Raw genomic sequence first — 22,033 nt, forward strand, 5'->3', positions numbered from 1 at the left:
CTGAACTGTGAAAGGGGGAAAAGAAGAGAGAGAGAAGGGGGAGAAAATGACATGTCAGGAGAGGCAGGAGATAACAGTAATGTGAGAAAGGCTGGAAGGACAGCGTGAACATCAAAGGAGAAAGAGGGGCTGAAGATGGCTCAAGGGAAATAAGTTATTTTTACTTAATAGGACAGCCAATTTTAAGCAGTTCTCCAGCACTATTTGTGAACAAGAATACCCTCCATTTAAGAAGCATTCCTTTGACCTCACGCCTCTGGTGTGATTTGTCTCGGTTTCTGTAAGCGTGCCGTGCAAGGAGGCCGTTCTGCCAACCCCCCTGAAAGGACTAACCCCACAGACCCCAGCTCGCAGCAACACCCCAGTTCCTCCAGCGCTCTTGAAGGGCTGCAACGATGTATTTTAACCGTATTCCTGCACGTAATAAGATCTATCTCGTTTTGACCCATACGAAAGAGCTTCCAATAAATTCACTGTGGTGTTTTTACCCGCCAAAACGCTGTTTGCCAGGCATAATGTTGGTTGTAATACTGCAAACGGAAATCAGCACTGCTGTATTTTATCCACTGCACACGACTGTGCGTGTACGCGGTGACCCAGTTTACTGGGAACGTTCATTCCTTTTACATAGCCGCGTGTGCCAGTAAATGCCCTCTGAAACTCATTAGTGTCTTAGGGCATCAAAGCTCAGGAGTAATGAATCCCTCCACCTCTATGTAAGGTAGGAGTACTCCCTTTCTTTTCATATGCCTGCAGCAACAGTAATGACACTGTGTGTTATGGCTTGGAGGATGGGGAGGAGAGCTGCCGAAGCCACCAGCCGTGCTCAGCATCAGCTGCGTGAGCTAATGCAACGGACGCACGGCTCCTCCGCCAGCTGACCTCTTAGAGGAGCAGAGCTGGCTTTCAGGTCCATTTGTTTAAGTGCTGCTACCACAAGCAACCACACGGCTTCTAGAAACCCGAAGAACATAGCTGTTCAATGGGTTATTTAAAATTGTGTAGCCAACCCATTAAAAATCCTCTGTCAGTAAGGGATAACACCTTCAGGGAAAATGGGGAAGGTGACCCTAACCAGAGGGGACACGGTTCAGGCTGCTTCTTTTGAGCTGAACTGATCTCACCTTGGGCTAATCGTGCCTATGAACGGTGCTGGTGCTGCTTGCTCAAAAGGCAAAGGTCACCTAGGACATGTATTTGTGGGTCAGTGCTTTTCAACACAGGCTAGGGCTGGTGGGAAAGTCTCTCATTTCGTTTCCCTGAGGTGAAGGACCAGCTCTGGACAAGCAAGGTTGAGTCACCATCCCTGGAGGTATTTAAAAGACACGTAGACGTGGCGCTTAGGGACATGGTTTAGTGGTGGACTTGCCAGCGTTATGGTTGGACCTGATGATCTTAAGGGTCTTTTCCAAGCTGAATGATTCTATGACTCTAAGGTCATGCTCCAGCTGAGATGCATCAGCCCCAGTTACACATCGCCCAGCATGGTTTGGAGACAGAGAGGCAGCACTGCAAGGACAGACACATGGTGACTTAGCAACGGTCACTCACCTCCCCTGGCCAGAGGAAATAGTCGAGAATTATTTTAATAGATAAAAGATTAAACAGTAAAAAGTCAGAAAAAGCAAGGTGCAACATGGGAGAGGTGTGGAGTGCTGCCTTTTTATGGGATCTTAGGTTTAAAAACTTTACTGTTCTTATTCACAACTTTTTTTTTTTTTTTTCCAGTTTCACCTTACAGCCGTAGCGTGGTATCAGGCAATATGTTTACAAGCACTAAAGAGCAGTAGATGGGTTTGCAGTTATACACAAAGCTACGTATTCAGCTATACGTGGTGAACTCACCAGGAAAGCTGGTACGCATCTATCGCAGCGAAGGCGCCAAGTCTAGCTTGACTCGTTGGCATTGCAGAAAAACTGGCAGCCTGCTCACTGTCAGAGGGCAAACTTGAAATAAATTCAGCAATCCCGAAAACTTATTTCCATAACACATGCATATATATTAAAACAAAAGACTAACCAAGCAGTTTTTGCCAGAAATGCTTATGTTTTATTTGCAAGTGTCAAGATGGGTGTTGCGATGTGAATAGTTTATTCATGACTTTTGAGAGTTTGCCAGATCTGGCAAGCCAACCGCTGTTGTCCTCCTTCCCTGCAAGTCTCTCTGCTCCGTGCTACGGTACAAACCCCTGCTGAGACCGGGGAATGAGGAAAAGCTGCAGAGAACCCTTCCCAGCAAGGACGACTCCGAAGTGCCCCGCTGAGAGCTGGGCTCTGACACACGTCCCCACGCTCCCCACCATGACCCGTGGGAAGCCCATCAGCAGGCACTGCCTCAGCTCCTCCTCGGAGGCAGGAGAAGCCGTGAATAAAAGGGAAAAAAGCGGATTGTGCCAGCTCCGTTCCTGGCAAGAGGATTAACGTTACCTTTAAAATTAGGAAATTGATTCACAGAAATCTCTGCTAAGAAGCCATTAACATCACCATACACTTAATATTTTCCCTGCAAGGAAACGGAAGGCAAAACATTTACCTCTTGATGCCTCAAGTTTCCTGGCACGCTTCTCTATCCCTGTCTAAGTAACAGCCCTCAACACAACGTCAAACACAACCTTGAACGTGACCCTGGTGTGACAGTAAGACTTTGAACTTTCCTTTTCAAAAATATTCTCCCTCGACATATCCAAAATGATCACTGGGAGCTGGAACAGGAGAGCCAGAGCAGACGGGGGGATGCTCCAGGTAAATTACACAAAGGCATTATGGACTTCCAGTATTTTCTCCACTAATCTCTCAAGGCAGAATCACCCTGCTTCCACCTCCAAAACGGGATTAAGATGGGCTGCTGGGAGCAGAAATGACAACCAACAGAACAATCTCAACTTTAAGCCCCTGGTTTTCTCTCACTCTTTCTGGAAAAACTACTGCAAACCCTGAAGTGTAGCCAAACCTTCCTACCATGAGCGGTACTTGCATGGCAAAAGACTCCACTTCTGAGCAAAGAGAGGGACTGAGACATGAGAAACCTCAAGAGCTTCCCACCAGGGTCTGGGAGGAAGAGCATTTTGCCTTCTGGTTTTGGTGGTTTTCTCCCCCTAGGACCCACTGGTGAAGGATAACTTCAGATAACTCCTACACCACCTGCATACAGTTTTCCTGGCACAGTTTCTGTGGACAAAAATCACAATTGATACTGGTTTTCCAAATTGCCCGATTTCTAAGTGTTTTTCTTCTCCGATAGTTTGCTGATGAACACTGAACTAGAAATCACGGATGACTTCAAACTGCTCCCTAAGAATACAACAAAATAAGTCTCTTTTCCAGCATGGCAAGACTGAGTGGAGCTCCTGCTAGTCAGTCTTCGGTTACTTATTTCTAAATTTAATGATGTGTTCATCTTTGACAACAAGAGCTAAAAGCAACCCTTGCCCCCAAGAACTTACTGCACGAAAACCAGGCAGAAAGTACAACCCTGAATAATCCAGAGGAGGAAAAGCAACTGTTCACCTTTCATTTCTGTCATCATAAACACACAACTTCTGAGTTCTGGGATAAGTGACATTTTCAGAAGGAACGGAGTGGGTGAGAGGGACGGCGTGCTTCCCACTAGCATTCTGGAGCCTGCGCCAACCATTACTTAAACCTGTTAGTATATTATTAATCTGCTTTCATAATGATCTGCATTCCTCTAGCACAACGACCACAGCACAACCTGAGAACATCCTGCTCTGCTCAGCGCAAGCAGAGGTGGAACAGCTGCGCAGGGTTTTATCTAGCTCTTTACATATGTTTCATACATCTCCTAAAATATTCCTGACAATTGTGGTCGCCCATCACTGTCAACACATTTTTTTTTTCCCTACTTCAATTCTGACTCTAGTCTTAATGGAACTATAAAACACATGTCCAAAATATACTTTTCCAACCAGACTAACCTATGGGTCATTCTTTACTTCACTTCTTGGGCTCTTTTTATTTCAGCCAGTTAAACAAAAACTGGTTTAAGTAGGCCATGAGCAATTCTTTTTTATTCCACAGCTACTGGAATATGGTGCTCTTCTTCCCCTTTGTCCTGCACCAAAAGACATTCCACCTTTTGTTTTTCCTCCTCTTCTTTTTCAGATTAGACTTTGGAGAGCCTTTAGCTTATCTATATGAAGGTTTTCTTAAACTGTTCCCAAGAACTCATGTTGGAGAATGGGGCATCAGACATTCAGATTAGGCAGCTAAATTATTTTAACCAACTATTTTTACTATTGTCTACAAAGACACTTGGTGTATTTGCTCTGCTTAAGACTTCAGCATCTTCAAAGCCTCTTATGAACAACAAATTCTCATGATCTCTCAAAGGCAAGTTAGATGTGTGTGATTGAGTTTCTGAATGAGGCTATCACACACAGAACAAAGAGCTCAGCACTGTTATTTTAATGGATTTTCAATTCTGTTGCCAGGTCAGTAATCCTTTTTCTCCCAGTGTCACTCAGAGACTTCAAAAACCACAGCTGGGGTGGAATATTCAGTGTTTGTTTTATCTAGGAGGACATCATACGGCATGGTTCTTTCTAAGCAAATCAATTTATTTGCTGTTGACAGCAAGTATTCATCAGCAGTGATGCTGAGTTGTGCTGCTCAGGAGGTTACTAGAAGTGCACTAGGCACACGACTTCCAGCTATCAACTTGACAAACATTCTAAACCATTTTATTTGCCTTTATTTCCCTTCCTGAGGCTTGATAATCCATCAAATTTACTGTTTTTAGCATGCTGCACAGCAGTTCTGGAAAAGGCTCTGATGCAATAAAACCAGAATTGTTATTTATGGTAAAGAATCATCAGCAGGAACATGGAACTCAAAAAGAAAAAATTCAAACTAAAAAAAACTTTTATAGTTTCAGAAAAACTTCCCTTTGTGGTAGGAAACGGAGCTCTGAATCAGGATGGAGCTTTGTTTTAATGCATGGCTTCATCCAGGCACATGTTGCAGCACTACCTGGAAGACAACTGCTCTTCTTAATCAAGAAGAAAACCAAAGAACACCTAGTTATGTGTTCCTTCCAGCCCGAGATGTCAAAGGGCCGTTATCTGCATGGATCGCTTTTCTTTTAATAGGCAGGGAAAGGGAAGCAGGCAGATGAGATGCTGGTCTCCAAGGATCCCAACAAGGCTAACGGCAAAGCTGGGAATAGACCCAAGGTCTCCGAATGCTGAATCAAGCCGTGCTGCCGCTGCTCTGACTCATCCCAGGAACTGTTTGCTAAACACTACGAAGCTCTGCAGAAGTTCCACATGCTGTGTCAGCTATTCGGGTAGAAGAAGCGATTCCAAGTACTCTTAAGGTCAACTCATCAGCCTTGCATTGATCTTTTCATGAAGGCCTAGTGTCTGGAAGCCGGTGATGGTTATTTCTGGAATCTGCCTACATTTACAGTAGTCGGGATTCACTGGGAGATTTACAATCATACTAAAAGCCTGTGATCCTACTGCTAGCACAAGAGGTAGTACATCTTCCTCATTTGTTATGTTCTGACAGCAAAACATAGGATTTGTTTGGCAAAAAAAAAATCTGGCGAGGGGATGAGCAAGGCTTTAAAGCACCTCCCTAAAGGAGTCTGCAGCCAAGGTAAAAACAACCTACTTTTACTTTATTTTTGGCTATAATGATTATTTCTCCCTCTTTTCTCCAGCGATCGGAGACGCAAAAAAGCTTCAGTGCACGATCTATGAAGTGGATGTGACACAAAGAGTCATATCCTTACCTTTTCCAGGAGGAAACTGAAGCTAAAACCGCATCCATTTATCGGCTATGTACCCAGCAGGATTACTTAAGGACTCAGGGGAAGAAAGCTGAGATAGATGGGGTATTTTAAGCAGAGATAGCACACTTTCCTGGCCCTTCTGGTAGTCTGTAATGTTTAAGATTTGTAAGGAATACGATGACTAATGCATCCTGACAAAACCAGGCCTGGCCATTGCATTCCTTTCAAGAACTCCACGTGGAAGAGGAGAATATCAAGTCTTAATATTTATTTACACGGATATCACCCTCTCTCTGCCTTGCCATCTGGGTGCAGCAGAAAAGCAGATAGGACAGGACAGTATCTGGCACAAAAAGACAAGCAAAACATATCCTGGCAATAATTTAGAACAAAGACTTTGCTTGACATTTTCCACTCCAAAGCAGGAGCAGGCAACAGGAAAGCATTAACTGCTCACATCCCCTCGCAAGGTGTAGGAGGAGCGAGCTTCGGAGCAATATAATGACACCTTCCCACCACCCCAAGAGTAGGGCTAAGCCTCAGTAATACAATAAAATTCAAGCTGTAAATCTCACCTACAGCAAGTCACGGCACTGTATACAATCTACTCTTGCCATAATAGCAAATGATTTGTGTATCACTCAAGAGGCTACGGTCTGTTCTCCAAAAAATGCCTGAGCGCACACACAGTCTGTGCCTTTACCCACCCCGTGATACCTGTTCTCTTCAAAATGAAGCCCTGGTGAAACACTTGGCAATTTTGTTTTCACTGCTGAATAAAAATTACAATTATTGTGGTAACTACGTCATATCCTAACGTTTGTAAGGATACAGTATGATGGCTGGGAAAGATAAACTCTCAGAGTAGAAGGAGAGTGTGTTGGATTTAATGAGAATTTCATTTTACAGAAATAACATTCCTAAGGTAATAAAACTTCTTCCAGAAGTTTTTCTCTAGACTCTCCCCGTAACCATCTGAACACACACATTTTCCAGCGCACCAGGTGATGTAAGGCAGGAGACCTTCAAACCGGTTCCATTAAACCTGACATTTTCCCAAGGACCAAAAGAATTCCGAGACCGGTGTTTCCGTACCTGCGAAGCGAGTCTCCGCATGGCCTCCTCTTGGCGCCGGCGCATTTCGGGGGTCCCCGGGCAGCTCCCACTGGTGATTGAGGAGTGAGCTGAAGGCGCTGGGTTAAGGGCAGCTCTCGGTTTGCATCCACATCTGTCCCAAGGAAAGAGCTTATGAAATGCTACAGGACAAGCACGATCAACATTATTATTACAGACTAAGCAGCTGCCGTTTTCTATCAGGTCATACACGGCAGTTTAAATATTTTTCACAAATACTCTGGTTAGGATTGCAGACAGCAAAAGACTGTGACACTGTCAGCCAGGCCAGAAGCTTGCCAAGAAACTTCTTTCGGAGGTAGCACTTTTGGGAAGAACCTCTAAGATAAAGCGTTGTGCTTGTCTTATTCATCTTCTCACGGTAATTTCATTGGCTTTAAAAATAATCACAATAATGGAGTGAGTGCACTCGGGAAGGTATGCTCTGTCTTCAAGTTTGGTGTATTGTCCCTCGTTATGAACAACCTCTGGTTAATTTGGTTCTGAGTCCTCCTTTCAGTGGAGACAGCCGATTTTTCTGAATTATGTGCTTATTTTAAAACATAAATAAATGGCGAGCCACAGCTAACATATCCATCTGAAGCCCGCTAATGAAATCAGAGGGAGAGAAGCAGGAGTAGCACCAGGATCTGGAAAAGGGCTTGCGAGCAAATAATGAATTATACTGGAATCATCTCTGTCGAGTTTAACTGCCTTCTATTGCCTTTTAGCTGTTTCTTCTGCCAGGCAAAGCAGATATTGGCTTTACCAGCAGACTGCTACAACAACCCATTCACCTGGCCTGTGCAGATAACATTTTCAAACCACTCTTATTTCCACTCATAGATACTCCTGCAGAATATTTTTGAATGTCACCAGACATGCAGTACTTGATGATGTCTAATTACTGATTTCTTTACTTTAGGAACATCTTAAGAGTAACAGTCCTCTTAAGTGCATCTGTACCAGAGGATTTTCCTGAACGGATTGCTGCAATGCATCCCTGAGCTTGAACTGAAATCATAATGCAAACAATGACCCATTTAATGGCAAACAACAAAGCAGGACAACTACTGCTACATAATTAAACCCTGAATGTGTCAGCAATGATGCACAAGCTTGATTTTGAGCATGTCATCACCTTTACCTGTATTATTTTTCTGAGACAGGAATTAAGAGTATGAGGCTATCTGTGTGCCAGTTACTAATGCTGATAGCACAACTGCTGTAGTATAGTCAGGTCACCTGATTAGCATTTATTATTAAACATGTATTTACTAAGCAAAATAGCTAGGTTTTTTTCAGCATGTGAAAAAAAAATCAAAGAAACTTGCAGAGTAATTATCTTCTATAGCTCTACTAGGACTTGTGATCTCTTTAGGAAATAAATTAGTTGATTGATTCTGAGGGTCTCCGTCCCAATAACTAACACTGAAGAATCATTCAGCTTTCAACTTCATGGAGAAACCAGAGTGCAAACTAAGCAACAGCATGTGAGGCATGACGAAGGATCTTTGTCCTTTATGCACGGAAGATGCAGGGCACCTTCTCATAAGACACATCCAAGATTTTAGTCCAAAACCAGTTAAGCACAGTAGCCTCTTTCATCTCCACGGTCCCTCTAAGCAGACTGGGGAGATGTACCGTTGGTGCACAGCAGAGCTGCAGTTAAAACAGAAACAAGCCCTGCCTTTCACTACACATTGTTTATTCAGCTCTGACAAGTGACACTATTCAACATGCCAACATTCGGTGACATTTCAGATATTCTGACACGGTAAAGAGTACTGCATTCCAGCAAACAGATTTAACTACAGTTTTGCTGAGATATAGTGACCTAGATCCTTAAAGATACCTTTAGGTACCCAACCCAGTATTTTCAGTCCTGTCTTACTTCCTGGGAGCTGAATGATTTTAAAACATTGTCATCCCCACCTGCAGATATGTCAGCACAGAGTGATGTGAACTGGATGGGACCACAAGAGGTAGAGCAATCCTGGGTGCTGAGTCTGCACGGGCTTGCAACCCAGCCATTTATATGGCTGGTATGATAAACTGAGATAAATAAACCATATGGGAAGGAGAATGCAACTGGCATGGATTTGTAGTAATAGAGTATTGGCAATTAAAATTAGTCTTCCTAATCAGAGAGAAATCTGTGATGTTTTTAAGTCAGAGAAAGAAGAGACAGACTATTTTGACTCTTCAAAAAGTAGATTTGGAACAGGAGCAGTATAAATATTGATGACAGGCGTTTCCTTTGCTTGGTGTGCTGTTTTGGGTGGGATAGAATTTAATTTTCTTCATAGTAGCTAGCATGGGCTACGTTTTGGTAAAACCAGGACCCCTGGCAACAAAGACTAAGCTGGTTTCTGGGCCTGCAGAGGAATGGGATCTCTTCAGCCAAAACCATTATAAAAACTGATGGAAAAGGTCTCTGATTTTTGAAGCTCTCTGCGGTGCTGTACTTACGTTTTGGAGAGGCATGTGGGCTATCAGAAGCAATCTGTCTCATACGTGTGCCGTGGCAGCTGAGCGCGACCAGTCTGGAGATGATGGCGGTTTTCCCAAAGCCAATGTTCCCAACGATCACGACGCCTCGGTTGACGCTGGCGTTGGAGCTCTGCAGCTGTGCATCTATCTCGTGGAACACCCAGTCTCGGCCGACGAAGACGGACTCGGTGGTGATGCTGGGCACCTCGAAGAGCAGTGGCTTCAGAGAGATGTCGGGAGGTCGGTACGGTGCGAAGCGTACTGTAACAAAGAAACGCAGGAAAGAATATAAACATCGAGGCTAACATAAAATGATAGTCTGGAAATTGCTGTTTAATCTTCCTTAGGAATCTTTTCATTGCAAAAGGTGAAAAAAAATACAAACTTATTTATTACCCATAGGTTTGTTGTTAAAAGCATCTGGCTCATTCATGGCATTTTCCACCAAAAGACTTCAGAGAATTTTACAGGAAGAAGTAGTTTACAGCCAGGAAAAGTATAGCTGGAAGAATGAAATTTCTTGCTTAAGGTCACCAGAATTAAAGGCCTTGCCCCAGGCAGAACGGTATTACCCCTGTGACACAGCACGGTATGTCTTTTCAATCTACAGATATAATGTCTGTTCACCTGTTCAATCCAACGGGCACAAAAACAATGCTAGCACTTGGAAATGTTAAATCAATCTAAGCAAAGTTATTTCAACTCTCTCGTATATAAATGAAACCAGATTGCTAATAGGATTTTCTGTATGGCAATTAAAACATTTTCTCTTTTCACAAGTCTTGCAAGCAACATGAAGTTAACAAGGAGTTTAAGAAATACCTCCCCAACACACCCCACGTGCTGGGTGCAACACCAATACCTAAACCTGTGGACACTGATCCTGTTATTTTCTCCCTTTTTTTTTATGCATTAGATTACAATAAAATGTACAACTAAACCCAAACTCGCCTTGAAACTTTTTCAGGAACATTTGGGAGTGAAGGGAGAGGGTATTTGCCATTCTTTCAATTTAGCACAAGCTATCTAGGGAACACACCCCTAAAAAGAGTAACAACTATGCACAGATCTGGTGCAAAGATGCTATTAGAAAGATCAACTCATATGGCATGTTCTGCCTGTGAGATCTGTAACTGGGAGATGATACGCATAAGATCTATTAAAAAAACCCTAAAAAGTGCTGGAAGCACTCGGTGCTGGCAAAGGCAGTTGCTGGATCTTCCCACTTTGCCACCGAGGTGGTTTCTTAATTTAAAACGTTCAGAAGGTGACCACACAGACAGCAGGTGAATCCCACTCAGGGGGAGGTTAGGCACACTGGGTGTTTTAGCTGCAAACTTTTGAATTTTAGACCATAATCCCTCCCAGTCAGGGCTAAGTGATGTGAATGGAGCTACAACTGTGGGACACGATTTCAGACCAGGACCTGGCATGCCAGCTCTGAACACACCTTCCAACTGCAAGTCATACACTGTACTTGACATCCAACCCGTATTTAAGCTGACATGGTAAACTGTGGAAAATCTGAGCTGCGATCGCAGAAGTTGAATTCAATTTGTTTTGAGATCACACAGGATACTGCAAATGAAAACAACCATACAAAATCTAGGCATTTTCGTAGTGTATTTTAAAAGAAATCTCATGAAGCTGCAGAGGAGATATCCCCAAGCAGGAGTGTAGAAGGATTTAAGTAAAAAAAAAATCTTACTGGTTTGCTCAGTGTTATCTCTTGGCACGATCACACTCCCATCATTTACATTAGCTGCTTCCAGTGGAGGCTGTTTGGTTTCTTTGAAGTTTTAAAAGCTCTCAGACACTTAAAGAGCACAAATATTCAGTAACTGCTGACACCTGTCATTTCTTCACCCGCTCACCTTCCGCTGTGGACATGCAGGTGGTGGTTTAATCCCCACGCAGACCTCCTGGTCTGGCCTGAACCCCTCAGGGGTACAGATAATGCTCCTGCGCAGACTTTGGACTACTCATTGAAAATAGTTTATCAAATTACATCACTGGGATGCTTTATCTGCATGGGAAGCGGATACAGATGTGCTATCACCCCGAAGATCTCCCTGTAAATGTAACCACCTGGGTTTGAAGAGAGCAGCATGCGGTGTCAAGCTCTGTGCTTTGGGGTGAGCTCCACTCCCAGGCTCTGAGATGAAACCCTCGGGAAGCTACAAACCACGCAGGTGCCTGCTCCCTCCCAGTGCCCCCAACCTCCGTCCCCGCCTCTGAACCAGCCCAGCAGCAGCAGTGCTGCTCCCCCCGGCCCCGTGCCCCGACTCTGACATGACCCCAGGACCCTCCTTGGGGAACTGCTGAACTGATGCCCACAGCTCACATCACCTTGAAATCCTTCCCAGACCCGAGCAGGGAGCGGATCCATTAAACCAGAGCTGATACAGCAGCTGGGATTTTATGTCGCATCAGATATGCCTAAGGAAAAGAGCTTCTATTTGAGAATGTTAGGTATTTTGAATTTCCTTTTTGGTTTCTTTAACTGATACAGAAAATGCTGCAGACAAGAGCTGTATTTTTATTCCCACTTGAAAATGATAAATGTGCTTTAAATTTATCCTAGGGTGGAGATGACTTTTGAATTGCATGAGCTCACTGGCAGCTCGTTTGGTTCCCCACGCTGGGGTCTGTCACGCGAGGGCAGGGGGACGTGCTGGCACGGGAAGACACCGGAGGAGAAACATGGCTGTTGGTGGGAGGGGATGGGGCAGCCCCGGGGCCGTGCGACCCCCATGTCCCCATCCCAGCTCCCGGCTGTGGCAGCTCCAGACGGGCTCTGGGCCTCAGCAGGGCTGACGAGCTCCCCTCCGGGGGATGGCACATCACACAGCAGCAGCACAGGGACACGGCCAGGACACCAGCTGTAGTGATCCCACTGATGCAGATTCAATGCTCCAGCAGCGTGTTTTGACAAGGGAAATCTTTTGTTTGCATTATGACATCAATACTAGATATGGAAAATTACATTAAAAAAGAAAAGAACCAAACAACTTCAACTGGAAAACATCAAGCTAAGATTTGTGCTTGATAAGCTACAGCTTTGCCTTAGTTGTGCATGTGTGTATATACGTGATACGTCACGTTAGTGAGTGAAAATGTAAAATGATGCTCTTCTAGAAGCCTAACAGGTACAAATGGTCTCAGGGGCTAATTCAGAGACAAGACTGATTAAATATAAAAGCCATGGGATCCAATAAGCTCCTGCTTTACATGGTGGAGACCTGGACTCAAACCTTGGTCTCTTTTCAGAGGTGCAGATGGCTTGGAGGCTGTGTGACCTCTACACCTTTGACCACAACACCCCAAACAGACAAGGGACAGCCTAAAGATTGGTCTTTATCCGAGTGGACATGAACATCCACATCTTGACTGTCACCTGGGAATAGCATACCCTGTCCTAAAAATGTCTTAACAAAACCCCAAGAAGAGACATACCCATTTATCTACCTATATTCCATCCTTCTGCCCCTCCAGATCTTCCAAAACTACCAGTCACTGACAAAGCAGAACAAACCTCTTCTCCTGCCAAGACATTTCACAGCTTCAGGCTTGGTAATCTCAGGGCTCCCAGAGGGCAGGGGATGCTGGTAAGCATCTCGCCATTAAGAAAAAACACTCAGTGCCACACCAGGTTGGACATGAGGGCTGAGAACATTTTGTTCCCCAAGCCACCCAAACCGCCTCCACATGCCAGCAGAAGACATTTTATTTCACCACGCTGTCTTTGGAAGGCAAATGAAGCATCAATGTTTCCTAGCTGGACTGTCAAAACCATTTATGAATAATTTAAGACTGGCATTGACTAATTGCAAGCCATGTGCCAGATCCTCATTAGTTCCCGATACTGTCTGCTGAATGACGCCAAAATCCTCCCCTGTTACTATTTATTTTACAACCCTCAGCAGCCAGTGGTCCTCAGGCACAGGCAGGCAAGGCACAAACCCGCAGCAAGACCCTGGAGCTCTGGGAGAATTTTTCAACTCTCTTCAAAGAGTTGCAAAAAATATCCCATATCACAAGGAAAGGAGATCCAGAGAGAAGGAAGGCTGCACCAAGCTTCAACATTTGGGGCAGAAATTAATTAAAGGATAAGCTAACAGAAAGGGCTCTGAGAAAGAGGGTAAGAAGGTTCAGATGTATTGGGTGAGGATGTGTGCACGGGTTTTGGATGAACCTTATTAGCCACTTGACTTTAGTACTTGTGAAAATCAAAGTATGACAATAAGCTGCCTTCCCATCCTTGAAAATTTGTCAAACACTTGCTGGGTTTTATATTCCTTTTTAATGAAGCATTTTATAGAACTTAAGCCAGAGTACCACAGAAATACCCAGAACTTCTGATAACATCTTACATAAATTAAACCCATACTTTTCCTGGAAATGAGTGTGTGGAGTGGGACAGACCAAGGTTTGGTAGCATAAAATTTTCATGAGAGTTGATGAAATACTATGCAACTTCTGTAGAGTCCAAGCAATAAATTCAAATCCCAGTCTGAAACACTGCCTGCCATACCCATCCTGGCTCTTTTTTGTGGCTGAAAATTTCAATTACATCAAACCAAAGCTGGTTGCATTATGTTCATGACTGAAAAAAAAGCCACTGGGCTGAAAACAAGCAGGAGCAAAGTCAGAGAAAGCCCCATACTGCTTACCACATAGGTCACCCTCTGCTACACAAAGTGAATTTTTCGTTGTTTTAGTTGTTGAAGACTCTAAAATGCCTGTTTAGAAATAATTTGTTTTAGACTCACTCTCTTCAAACAGGGTTGTTTTTTTTTCTCAGCTGCACTGGCAATCAGCATCCACAGCTCATTAGTTGTTTTACATTTTGTTCTAGATGCTTTCTGTGCCATTTTAGTATCCCCTGGTGGAAGATACATCTTGCTGTCCAAAGAAAGCCCTTACAGGGCTAAGCTGCATAGCCTGGATATTGCCAGTGTGTTGGGAGGAAGCCCAGGTGAGAAGCCTTTTAATATTTATTACTATGAAATGGGGTTCTAAATAACACAGTATCAATCAGCATCTGCTGTGTCCTTCGTCAAATAAGAACCCATAAATTAGCCAAATGCCTGAGTTATTTCCTTTACGTGCTTTAGACTGCAACTTCTTTCAAATGTTGTCTTAAACCTATACATCCATCAGGATGAACCAGTGCCTGTTTTTCATAGACCATGTGTCTAAAATGACTAACTATTTTTTTAGCATTTTTAAGGAGTTTGTGAAACTCTCTTACCCAAAAAGTGACAGTATCAAACACATACCTTGAGGAAAAAAACCCCAGAAAATTATAAAAGACAGTTTAAAGAAAACATGCTCCTGCCATATTGTGTATATTGGTAAACAATGCATTGGTGGAGGCTGAGCCATCCTCCCCTCCACTCCAAACCTCACCTAAACACCACGGTTCTTCACACCCTGCATCAGCGCTGACATTTGCTTTTTGGAGAAAAACAATCATGATGGCAACAGTCAGGGTGTTCTAATACCATACAATTTGGTTACCATCTGGCTCCTGCTCCACGGTACATCACAGCCATCATCTTGTACTTTGGGTTATGGCAACCCTGATCAGCTTCAAATCCTGCTGGCTGAAAATAGCAAAAAATTGCGTTCACCATCCTATTAAAAACCTGCCACTGGTACAAGCCTTGTCGTGCTCTTAGCCGTTGGGATTGCTCTATTACTCCCCTGGTTAAAACAACTGATTTAACAAAAAATAGCAGAGACGGCTCCCATTTAGTTTCTCTGCACTGGGAATCCTGAACACTGGGAACAAACCAGTGGGCTGTAACGTGTCCCCCTGATACAGGGCCAGGAACTGCTTTGCTATTTCAGCCCAGTGCTAAGACTAGAGATATTAAAGTTAAGACTCAAGTTTAGGATTTCCAGTTGGAACAAAGAGCTGGTGATTATAATGGCCCAGATCAACGCAACTTCACAGTAATATCTGGAACATGTAGTATTTTTTCGGGAAAAAAAAACCCCTCACATATTCAATTAAATGAAAATATTTCCAAATAGTGTTGGTTTGGGTCTTCTCATATCCTCTTCTCCTTCTCTTTTTAAAAATAGCATGGCACCTCAACTTCACAAGAAATTCCAAAAAACTGAAACGCTGCTGCTATTCTCATGCAACCTTCACAAAAAAAAAGAAAAAGAACAAAACGAAGAAAGAAAATATGTAGTGCTACATGGTTTTTAAAAGTGTGTCTGGAAAACAATTTGATTCTGTTCCTACAATAAAGTTTAATGTTTTGGATGCAATCACTGCAAATTACGAAGCCTTGGCAAGCTGCTCCTTTCGAACATATGGAAATTTTGTCTGTCAAACTTTGCTTTCTTCACTTACTGCCTGCTAATACATTTTTATAACTGCCTCACCAGCCAATATGATTTCATTACAGACTGCGATCCAAAGTGACACAAAACCACTTTTTTCTTCCAGTTTGGGGCTTGTGCATTTGGTAGAAATCCCAACCAGGCTGTAACAGGTCGTGCTGGTGGTGCTGAGTGAAAACCCAACCTGCCACCCTCCAGCTCCTGACTTCCTCACCTGAGGATGGTGGGTACTTGCTCAAAAAAACTCCAGAAAAAAGAAAAGTTTACTGTACCACCAACAGAAACCCTTCTCCCTCGATATGGAGGAGAACAAACTCGTCTGGTGAACAGAGTTAAATCTGGTTGGTGGCCAGTCACAAGTGGCGTCCCCCAGGGCTGGGTTTTGGGACCACTCCTGTTTAACAACTTTATTGATGATCTGGTCGAGGGGATCGAGTGCCCCCTCAGTCAGTTTGCAGAGGACACCCACTTGGGTGGGAGTGTTGATGAGCTTGGGGATGGGGAGGCTCTGCAGAGAGACCTGGGCAGGCTGGAGCCATGGGCTGAGCCCAACTGGGGGAGTTTCACTGAGGGCAAATGCCGGGGGCTGCCCTTGGGCCACAACAACCCCCAGGGGGGCTACAGGCCTGGGGAGGGGTGGCTGGAGAGCTGCCGGTCAGAGAGGGACCGGGGGGGTGAGAATGAGCCAGAGTGTGCCCAGGGGGCGAGGAGGGCAACGGCATCCTGGCTTGTGTCAGCACTGGCGTGGCCAGCAGGGACAGGGAAGGGATCTGAGCCCTGGGCTCGGCACTGGGGAGGCCGCCCCTCGCTGAGTGGGTTCAGTTTTGGGCCCCTCACCCCAAAAAGGCCATTGAATGACTCGAGCGTGGCCAGAGAAGGGCAACGGAGCTGGGGCAGGGTCTGGAGCACAGGTCTGCTGGGGAGCGGCTGGGGGAACTGGGGGGGTTCAGTCTGGAGAAGAGGAGGCTGAGGGGAGACCTCCTGGCCCTCTGCAACTCCCTGCCAGGAGGGGGCAGAGAGGGGGGATGAGTCTCTGGAGCCAAGGCCCCAGCGCCAGGCCCCGAGGGAATGGCCTCAAGCTGCCCAGGGCAGGGTCAGGCTGGCTCTGAGGAAGGATTTCTGTGCAGAAGGGCTGTTGGGCGTTGGAATGGGCTGCCCAGGGCAGGGGGGAGTCCCCGGGATCCCTGGGGGGATTGAAGAGTCGGGCTGAGCCAGCGCTGAGGGATCTGGGGGAGTTGGAAGGGTCAATGTTGGGTTAATGGTTGGACTGGATGATCTTCAAGGTCTTCTCCAACCTAGATGATTCTGTGACTCTGTCTCATGGCACAGTAACGTCCAGAAAAAGTCCAAAACGAGCTTCCTTGGCCATTTACTCATCCGTGCAATGACAATCATGGGGATGAAGCATTAACCTGTTGATCGAGGATGCAGCCAAAGACCATGCTGAGATTAAAAGGGGGATGGAAGTTGTAGGGTAGGCTGAAAGCCCAAGAACATGGGGTGAATCTAGCTGTAGTTGCCTGAAAAGAAACAAAATACTAAAAATGTCAGGCCTGGCTCCTCTTCTTATTGCTCACGTCTTTTTTGTGGAATTCACCAGCAAGAACCACAAAAATTTTCCCTCTCAAAAGGCCTTTCAGAAGTCAAAGGGCTGCCTGAATACCAGCACTGTGAGTGTCTGTAAGAGGGACGCACTGGGATGGTGGCCCCACACCCTGTGCCTGGCTCCTTCTCTAGTGGTACACTGAAAACTGCAAAGCACGGGCTGTAATCCTTTGCTTTTTGTTCAAAAAACGGTAGAAAAACGTATCAGCCCATCAAAATTTTAAAATTTTTTTAGAAACTATCAAAGTACTAGCCCCGCAGCGCTCAAAGGCTGACGAGGGCTGGAGGGGAGCAATAAGGGAGAAGAATTTAGGGATGTTTTGCAGGAATATCTTTATGTGATACAGGGGTGGCTGTATAGGTTCCAGTCACAGGCGGTCTGTAGGCCCACGCAGCCCATCCCATCACCCCAGATGTGGTCACTGGGCTCAGGGAGGGCAGCACCCTCGGCAAGCTGAACATGGAGGAGGTGGCCATCACCCTGCCTCAGGGCACAGAGCAGCTCTGGAAGGCAGCACAGGGGCTGCAATACTGCGCTCTGGTTTTAACATACAATGTGCTGATTTGTACATGTGTTCCTGAAAAAATGAAGCTGCTGAGACTTTGGGGCCAATTCAGTAATATGATTCCTCTATGTTCCATCTTTACACCATGGCTGCATACAGCGTGCATACAGCAAACCAGAGATTAATTCACCCCAGAGAAGTAACCCCAAAAGGTTACACCCATGGCACTTTGCTGATCATGGACAAGCAGGGCACCAGTCAGCCAGCTACCCCCGGACAGAAGGCAGGAGCGCTTAGTTCAGTACTTCATTTATTTTCTCCCCACTCCAATCCATCCATGCCACCAAGGACACTGGAAATAAAGGAGACTTCATATCTCCGCGGACAGGCAGCGCTTAATACCTGTACGTAAACCAGTCCTGCTCCAGCATTTTCACAAGGAAGGGGACGAAGAGGCTGCTGTACAATCTCCCACCCCTGTGACAGGAGAGCCCCCACACCTCCAGCGTGCTCCTACCTCGCAGGTCCTGCTGCGCGCGGGCGCCGGCCACGCTCTGCCGCGGCATTCGGAGCGAGGTCCGCAGCGGGGTGTGTCTCTGCTCGTCCAGGTAAGCCAGGTCTTCTAAGTGGGCTGAGCTGGTGGCTGCCACAAGAAAGCAAACAACTCCATCACACACCTGGCTTTCAGATCTAAACCTCTTGTTATTGTATTTTTTGGGTTTTAAACAAAATACACAGAGTTGTAACGACAACAAGTCAACAGAGCTAAGATGAACCAAGTCTAATTTCCCCTAGCGCGGTGTAAAGAAGTGTTTTGGTAACTTTTTTTTCATGCCCCATCAGTATTTGCTCTGCTTTGGTCTCCTGTTGATGTTCATAAATAAAAAAGACACATGGAAAATGGAGACATGGAGTCTCTTATGATCCAAGTTCTCCCAATGTGTTCAAAGCTTGACAGAGGCAGCCAACATTTCCTACTATGTAAAGACAACTTAATAATGTATTTTATGTTAAAGCCCACAATCTCCTCTTCAATTATTTTAGAGCTACTTAGTTTGGATATTAATATTTACCAGAATTAGTGGCAGAAAAATTAAACTTTCAGCAGACCAGCAAAAAGACATGAATAAATGAGAAGAATGTTATCTGAACTAAAGATAACTTTACCATTCCAACGTTGCTTGCTCATGGAAGAATTTAGTTCTCTTTACAATTCTAGATTAAATAGGAATAATTTATTGTTCTCTTCTGAAGGTGCCATTGCTACATGAGTAAGCATGGTTGGAGCAGAAACTGCAGCTAGAAACTTTCTCAGTAACTGGTAAATAATACAGCACAAGTTATTTTTTTTTATTTCAAAGGGGAATGACTAGAGATAACCTTGGCCACAAAGCTGCATCAATCCACTTTTTTTTCATTGGTGAAGACTGGAAGACAGGCCAAAATGTGGTTTTAAACAAAACGAATTTGGATCACTTGCATTTGAATTTACCCACTGTTCTGCCACGTCAAAACCTTTTCAGCCAAGTAATTTACAGAATATTGTAAACCGAAGAAATTAAAACTTCACTGCATGAAATTATTTTCCCAATTATAAACAGAAAATGTAAAAATAGCCTTTGCAGATCACCTGTTATGTTCTTGTTCTGATAACCATTTCCAAAATTCACAGTGAACATTTAGCAATGGCAATCACGCAGCTCGGTGTTGGGCTGCCTAGTACTCTGTAGCCGATACTGCTTTTTTTTCCTTTGTTTTTGGTCAATTACCATAACAAGATTATTATTTTAAATTGAACTAATTCATTAAATGACTTTTTCAAAGACTGCCTGCGAAGCTGACATTAATTCTTCGCTGTGAAATGGGTAAATATTTTGATAGAGCTCTCTAGAGTAGCTCACAGCACTGGACTTTGAATCCTTCCTCTTTGCCACCCAACACAAGACGCAATAATTCAACAAAACTGAAAGGCAGAAAATTTCAAAACTAAGAGAAACATTTTTTTTTTCCCACACAACGTCTAATGACCATATAAAAATCTTTACAAGATTGTGTTGCAGTCAAAAACTAAGCAAGAATCAGAGCCTGTAACAAGGGCTGGGGAGAAGGGGCTTAAATTTGGCAGCAATTTTTTAATGCTGTTCTTCAAATTGCCCTGAACACTCCATGTTAAGTTTTAAGAAAAAGAAAGGGACAGAGAGAGGACAAAAGGTAAATAACAGGAGCGAGCGAAAAAAAGAGGAGATAAAACCATCGAAGTCTGGTTTTAGAAGTCCTTCATGCTCTTTTGCTCCTGTGAAGGTGATTACATGTTCACTGTGAAGGAGCAGATTAGGGCTGAAATGCTGCAATTAGGCAGATACGGCTTTAGCAGGGCTGGAAGTTATTTTCCATAAGCACGAAGCCCGCTGCAGCCTGCTCCCAGCACAGCCAGCACTCAGCTCTGGGTTTCACTTACACTCTGGTGGCACAAGCCAACGAAATGTGCCTTTTGCATAGGACCGTGGGCAATTTATGTCCATTTTCTGTAGCGTGGCTGAGCCAGGGGAGCTGCAGTGGAGGAGCACATGTCACTGCAGCAACCACGGGCAGACCCAAGGTATCCCGGGGGTAGCTGGTCCAGGGACACAAACCACACGCTTGCCCTGGAGCCTGGTCCCACGTCAGGTCAGTCCTTCCCACTTCATCCCACCACCCACACCAGCATCAGCCCGGGTACATGGGGACGTCTGATGCAGTCACACGTGGCTGCTGACTTGCCCAGGAGAGGCAGGACCTTAACAGACAATCCTTTCCTGTTAAATAAAAATCTCTTTTCACTTCAGTTGATTGTCAGGCAACAACATAAAAAGCAGCCAGCCAGGATTGCTTAGCACCAGCTACTGCATTTAGTATATGCTCAAAATCCACACCAGAAACAGCCCTAACTGATCCTGGGAGAGTTTAGAATGGGAATATTCAGGCAAAGGAGACCCCTTTTAAAAAAAGAAATTAAAAAAATCAACATCTGAATGCTTTTCTTTTATATTTGTAAATGACACTGCAGTAAGCTTATGCAGATCATTAAATTAGGATAAGGATTATCATCCTTTCCAGGCATATCTTCTACCCTTGAATGGGAGTTATTAATGCATTACACACAGAGCTCAGCAGTTTCGCTGCGCCAAGGCTTCGTCGCATACAATAAACAAACTTGCTGGCTGAAAGAACTACTGTTTCTTTGTGAAGACACCACACTTCTTCTTCACTGACTTCTGCTAAATATTCTCATTAATTCAGCTCATGTTGTCCTGTTAAGATGCTCCTGCTCCTCTGAAAAAAAGGGGAAGGAAAACAAAACTCCCCATATTGGACTTGCTGCTAAATATAAATATATATATATGTATCAGAGTGTGTGTGTGTATATATATCCCTCTATATATATCTATCAGCTGCTGCAGGACAACATTTCCTCCCTCTAAATTCCATATTCAGTCCTGCTCCAGTCCAATTTTAATTCTAGAAGGCACATACAGAGTCATCAAGGATGACCAGAAATGTTAATCTTGCTGGTAATTTCATTTCTTTATACAAGACCATTCAATATAGCAACAAACATAAGGGCTCGTTTTTCTTATTTATGTCACAACTGTTAAAATCAAAAATTACTTCCTTCCCAATTACTCATGAACAGAAAACTAAAGTAACTTTTTTTTTTTTTTTCCCCCCCTTAGGGCAGCATAGAGCCTTCTGTTAATTTTACAGGATTTAAAACGTCAAATTTTTCTTGTGAAGAGACAGAAATCATACGCCATACACAACCTGTAGTGCCCAAACCCTATTTGACCCTCAAGAGCGATGGGATCTGTTTTAGTTGACTGTTTCAGAAGCATCAACTAGTGGCAGCTCCACGACGACCACGTAGGTTCCTTAAATCAGTAACAATCGTGCTTGTTTAAAACTTTATGGGAAAAAAAAAACTTGAGGAAGAGACTCACTGTGAGAGCACGCCCATGTTTTGAAGCCCAGTTTTTCAAATTCTATCAGCTGCTCTGACCAAGCCTGGCATCTCCCCGCTCAACACATCACTGTCTTTAAATAGAGGCTAAAAACCAGCATGGGTATATTCTTCATTTTGCAATATTGGCTGTTCTACTTTTTTCTTCCAAGAAGGCTGATTTTAAAAGGTTGTGTTGTTGGGTCTTTTTTCTTCCCCCCCCCC

At 44.3% G+C, this 22,033-nt stretch overlaps 1 protein-coding gene across 1 annotated transcript in view; it reads right to left on the reverse strand.

Annotated features, from left to right (window-relative positions):
- TANC2 (tetratricopeptide repeat, ankyrin repeat and coiled-coil containing 2) overlaps positions 1-22,033 on the reverse strand; it is a 272,868-nt gene that overhangs the window by 57,223 nt on the left and 193,612 nt on the right. Inside the window, 4 exon segments of the mRNA XM_026864615.1 lie at positions 6,851-6,948; positions 6,951-6,983; positions 9,341-9,622; positions 18,350-18,475. Of these exon segments, the coding sequence (XP_026720416.1) occupies positions 6,851-6,948; positions 6,951-6,983; positions 9,341-9,622; positions 18,350-18,475 (539 nt within the window).

The sequence above is a fragment of the Athene cunicularia genome (genome assembly GCF_003259725.1).
Source record: "Athene cunicularia isolate RWA chromosome 27 unlocalized genomic scaffold, athCun1 chr27_part1, whole genome shotgun sequence".
Lineage (NCBI taxonomy): Eukaryota > Metazoa > Chordata > Aves > Strigiformes > Strigidae > Athene > Athene cunicularia.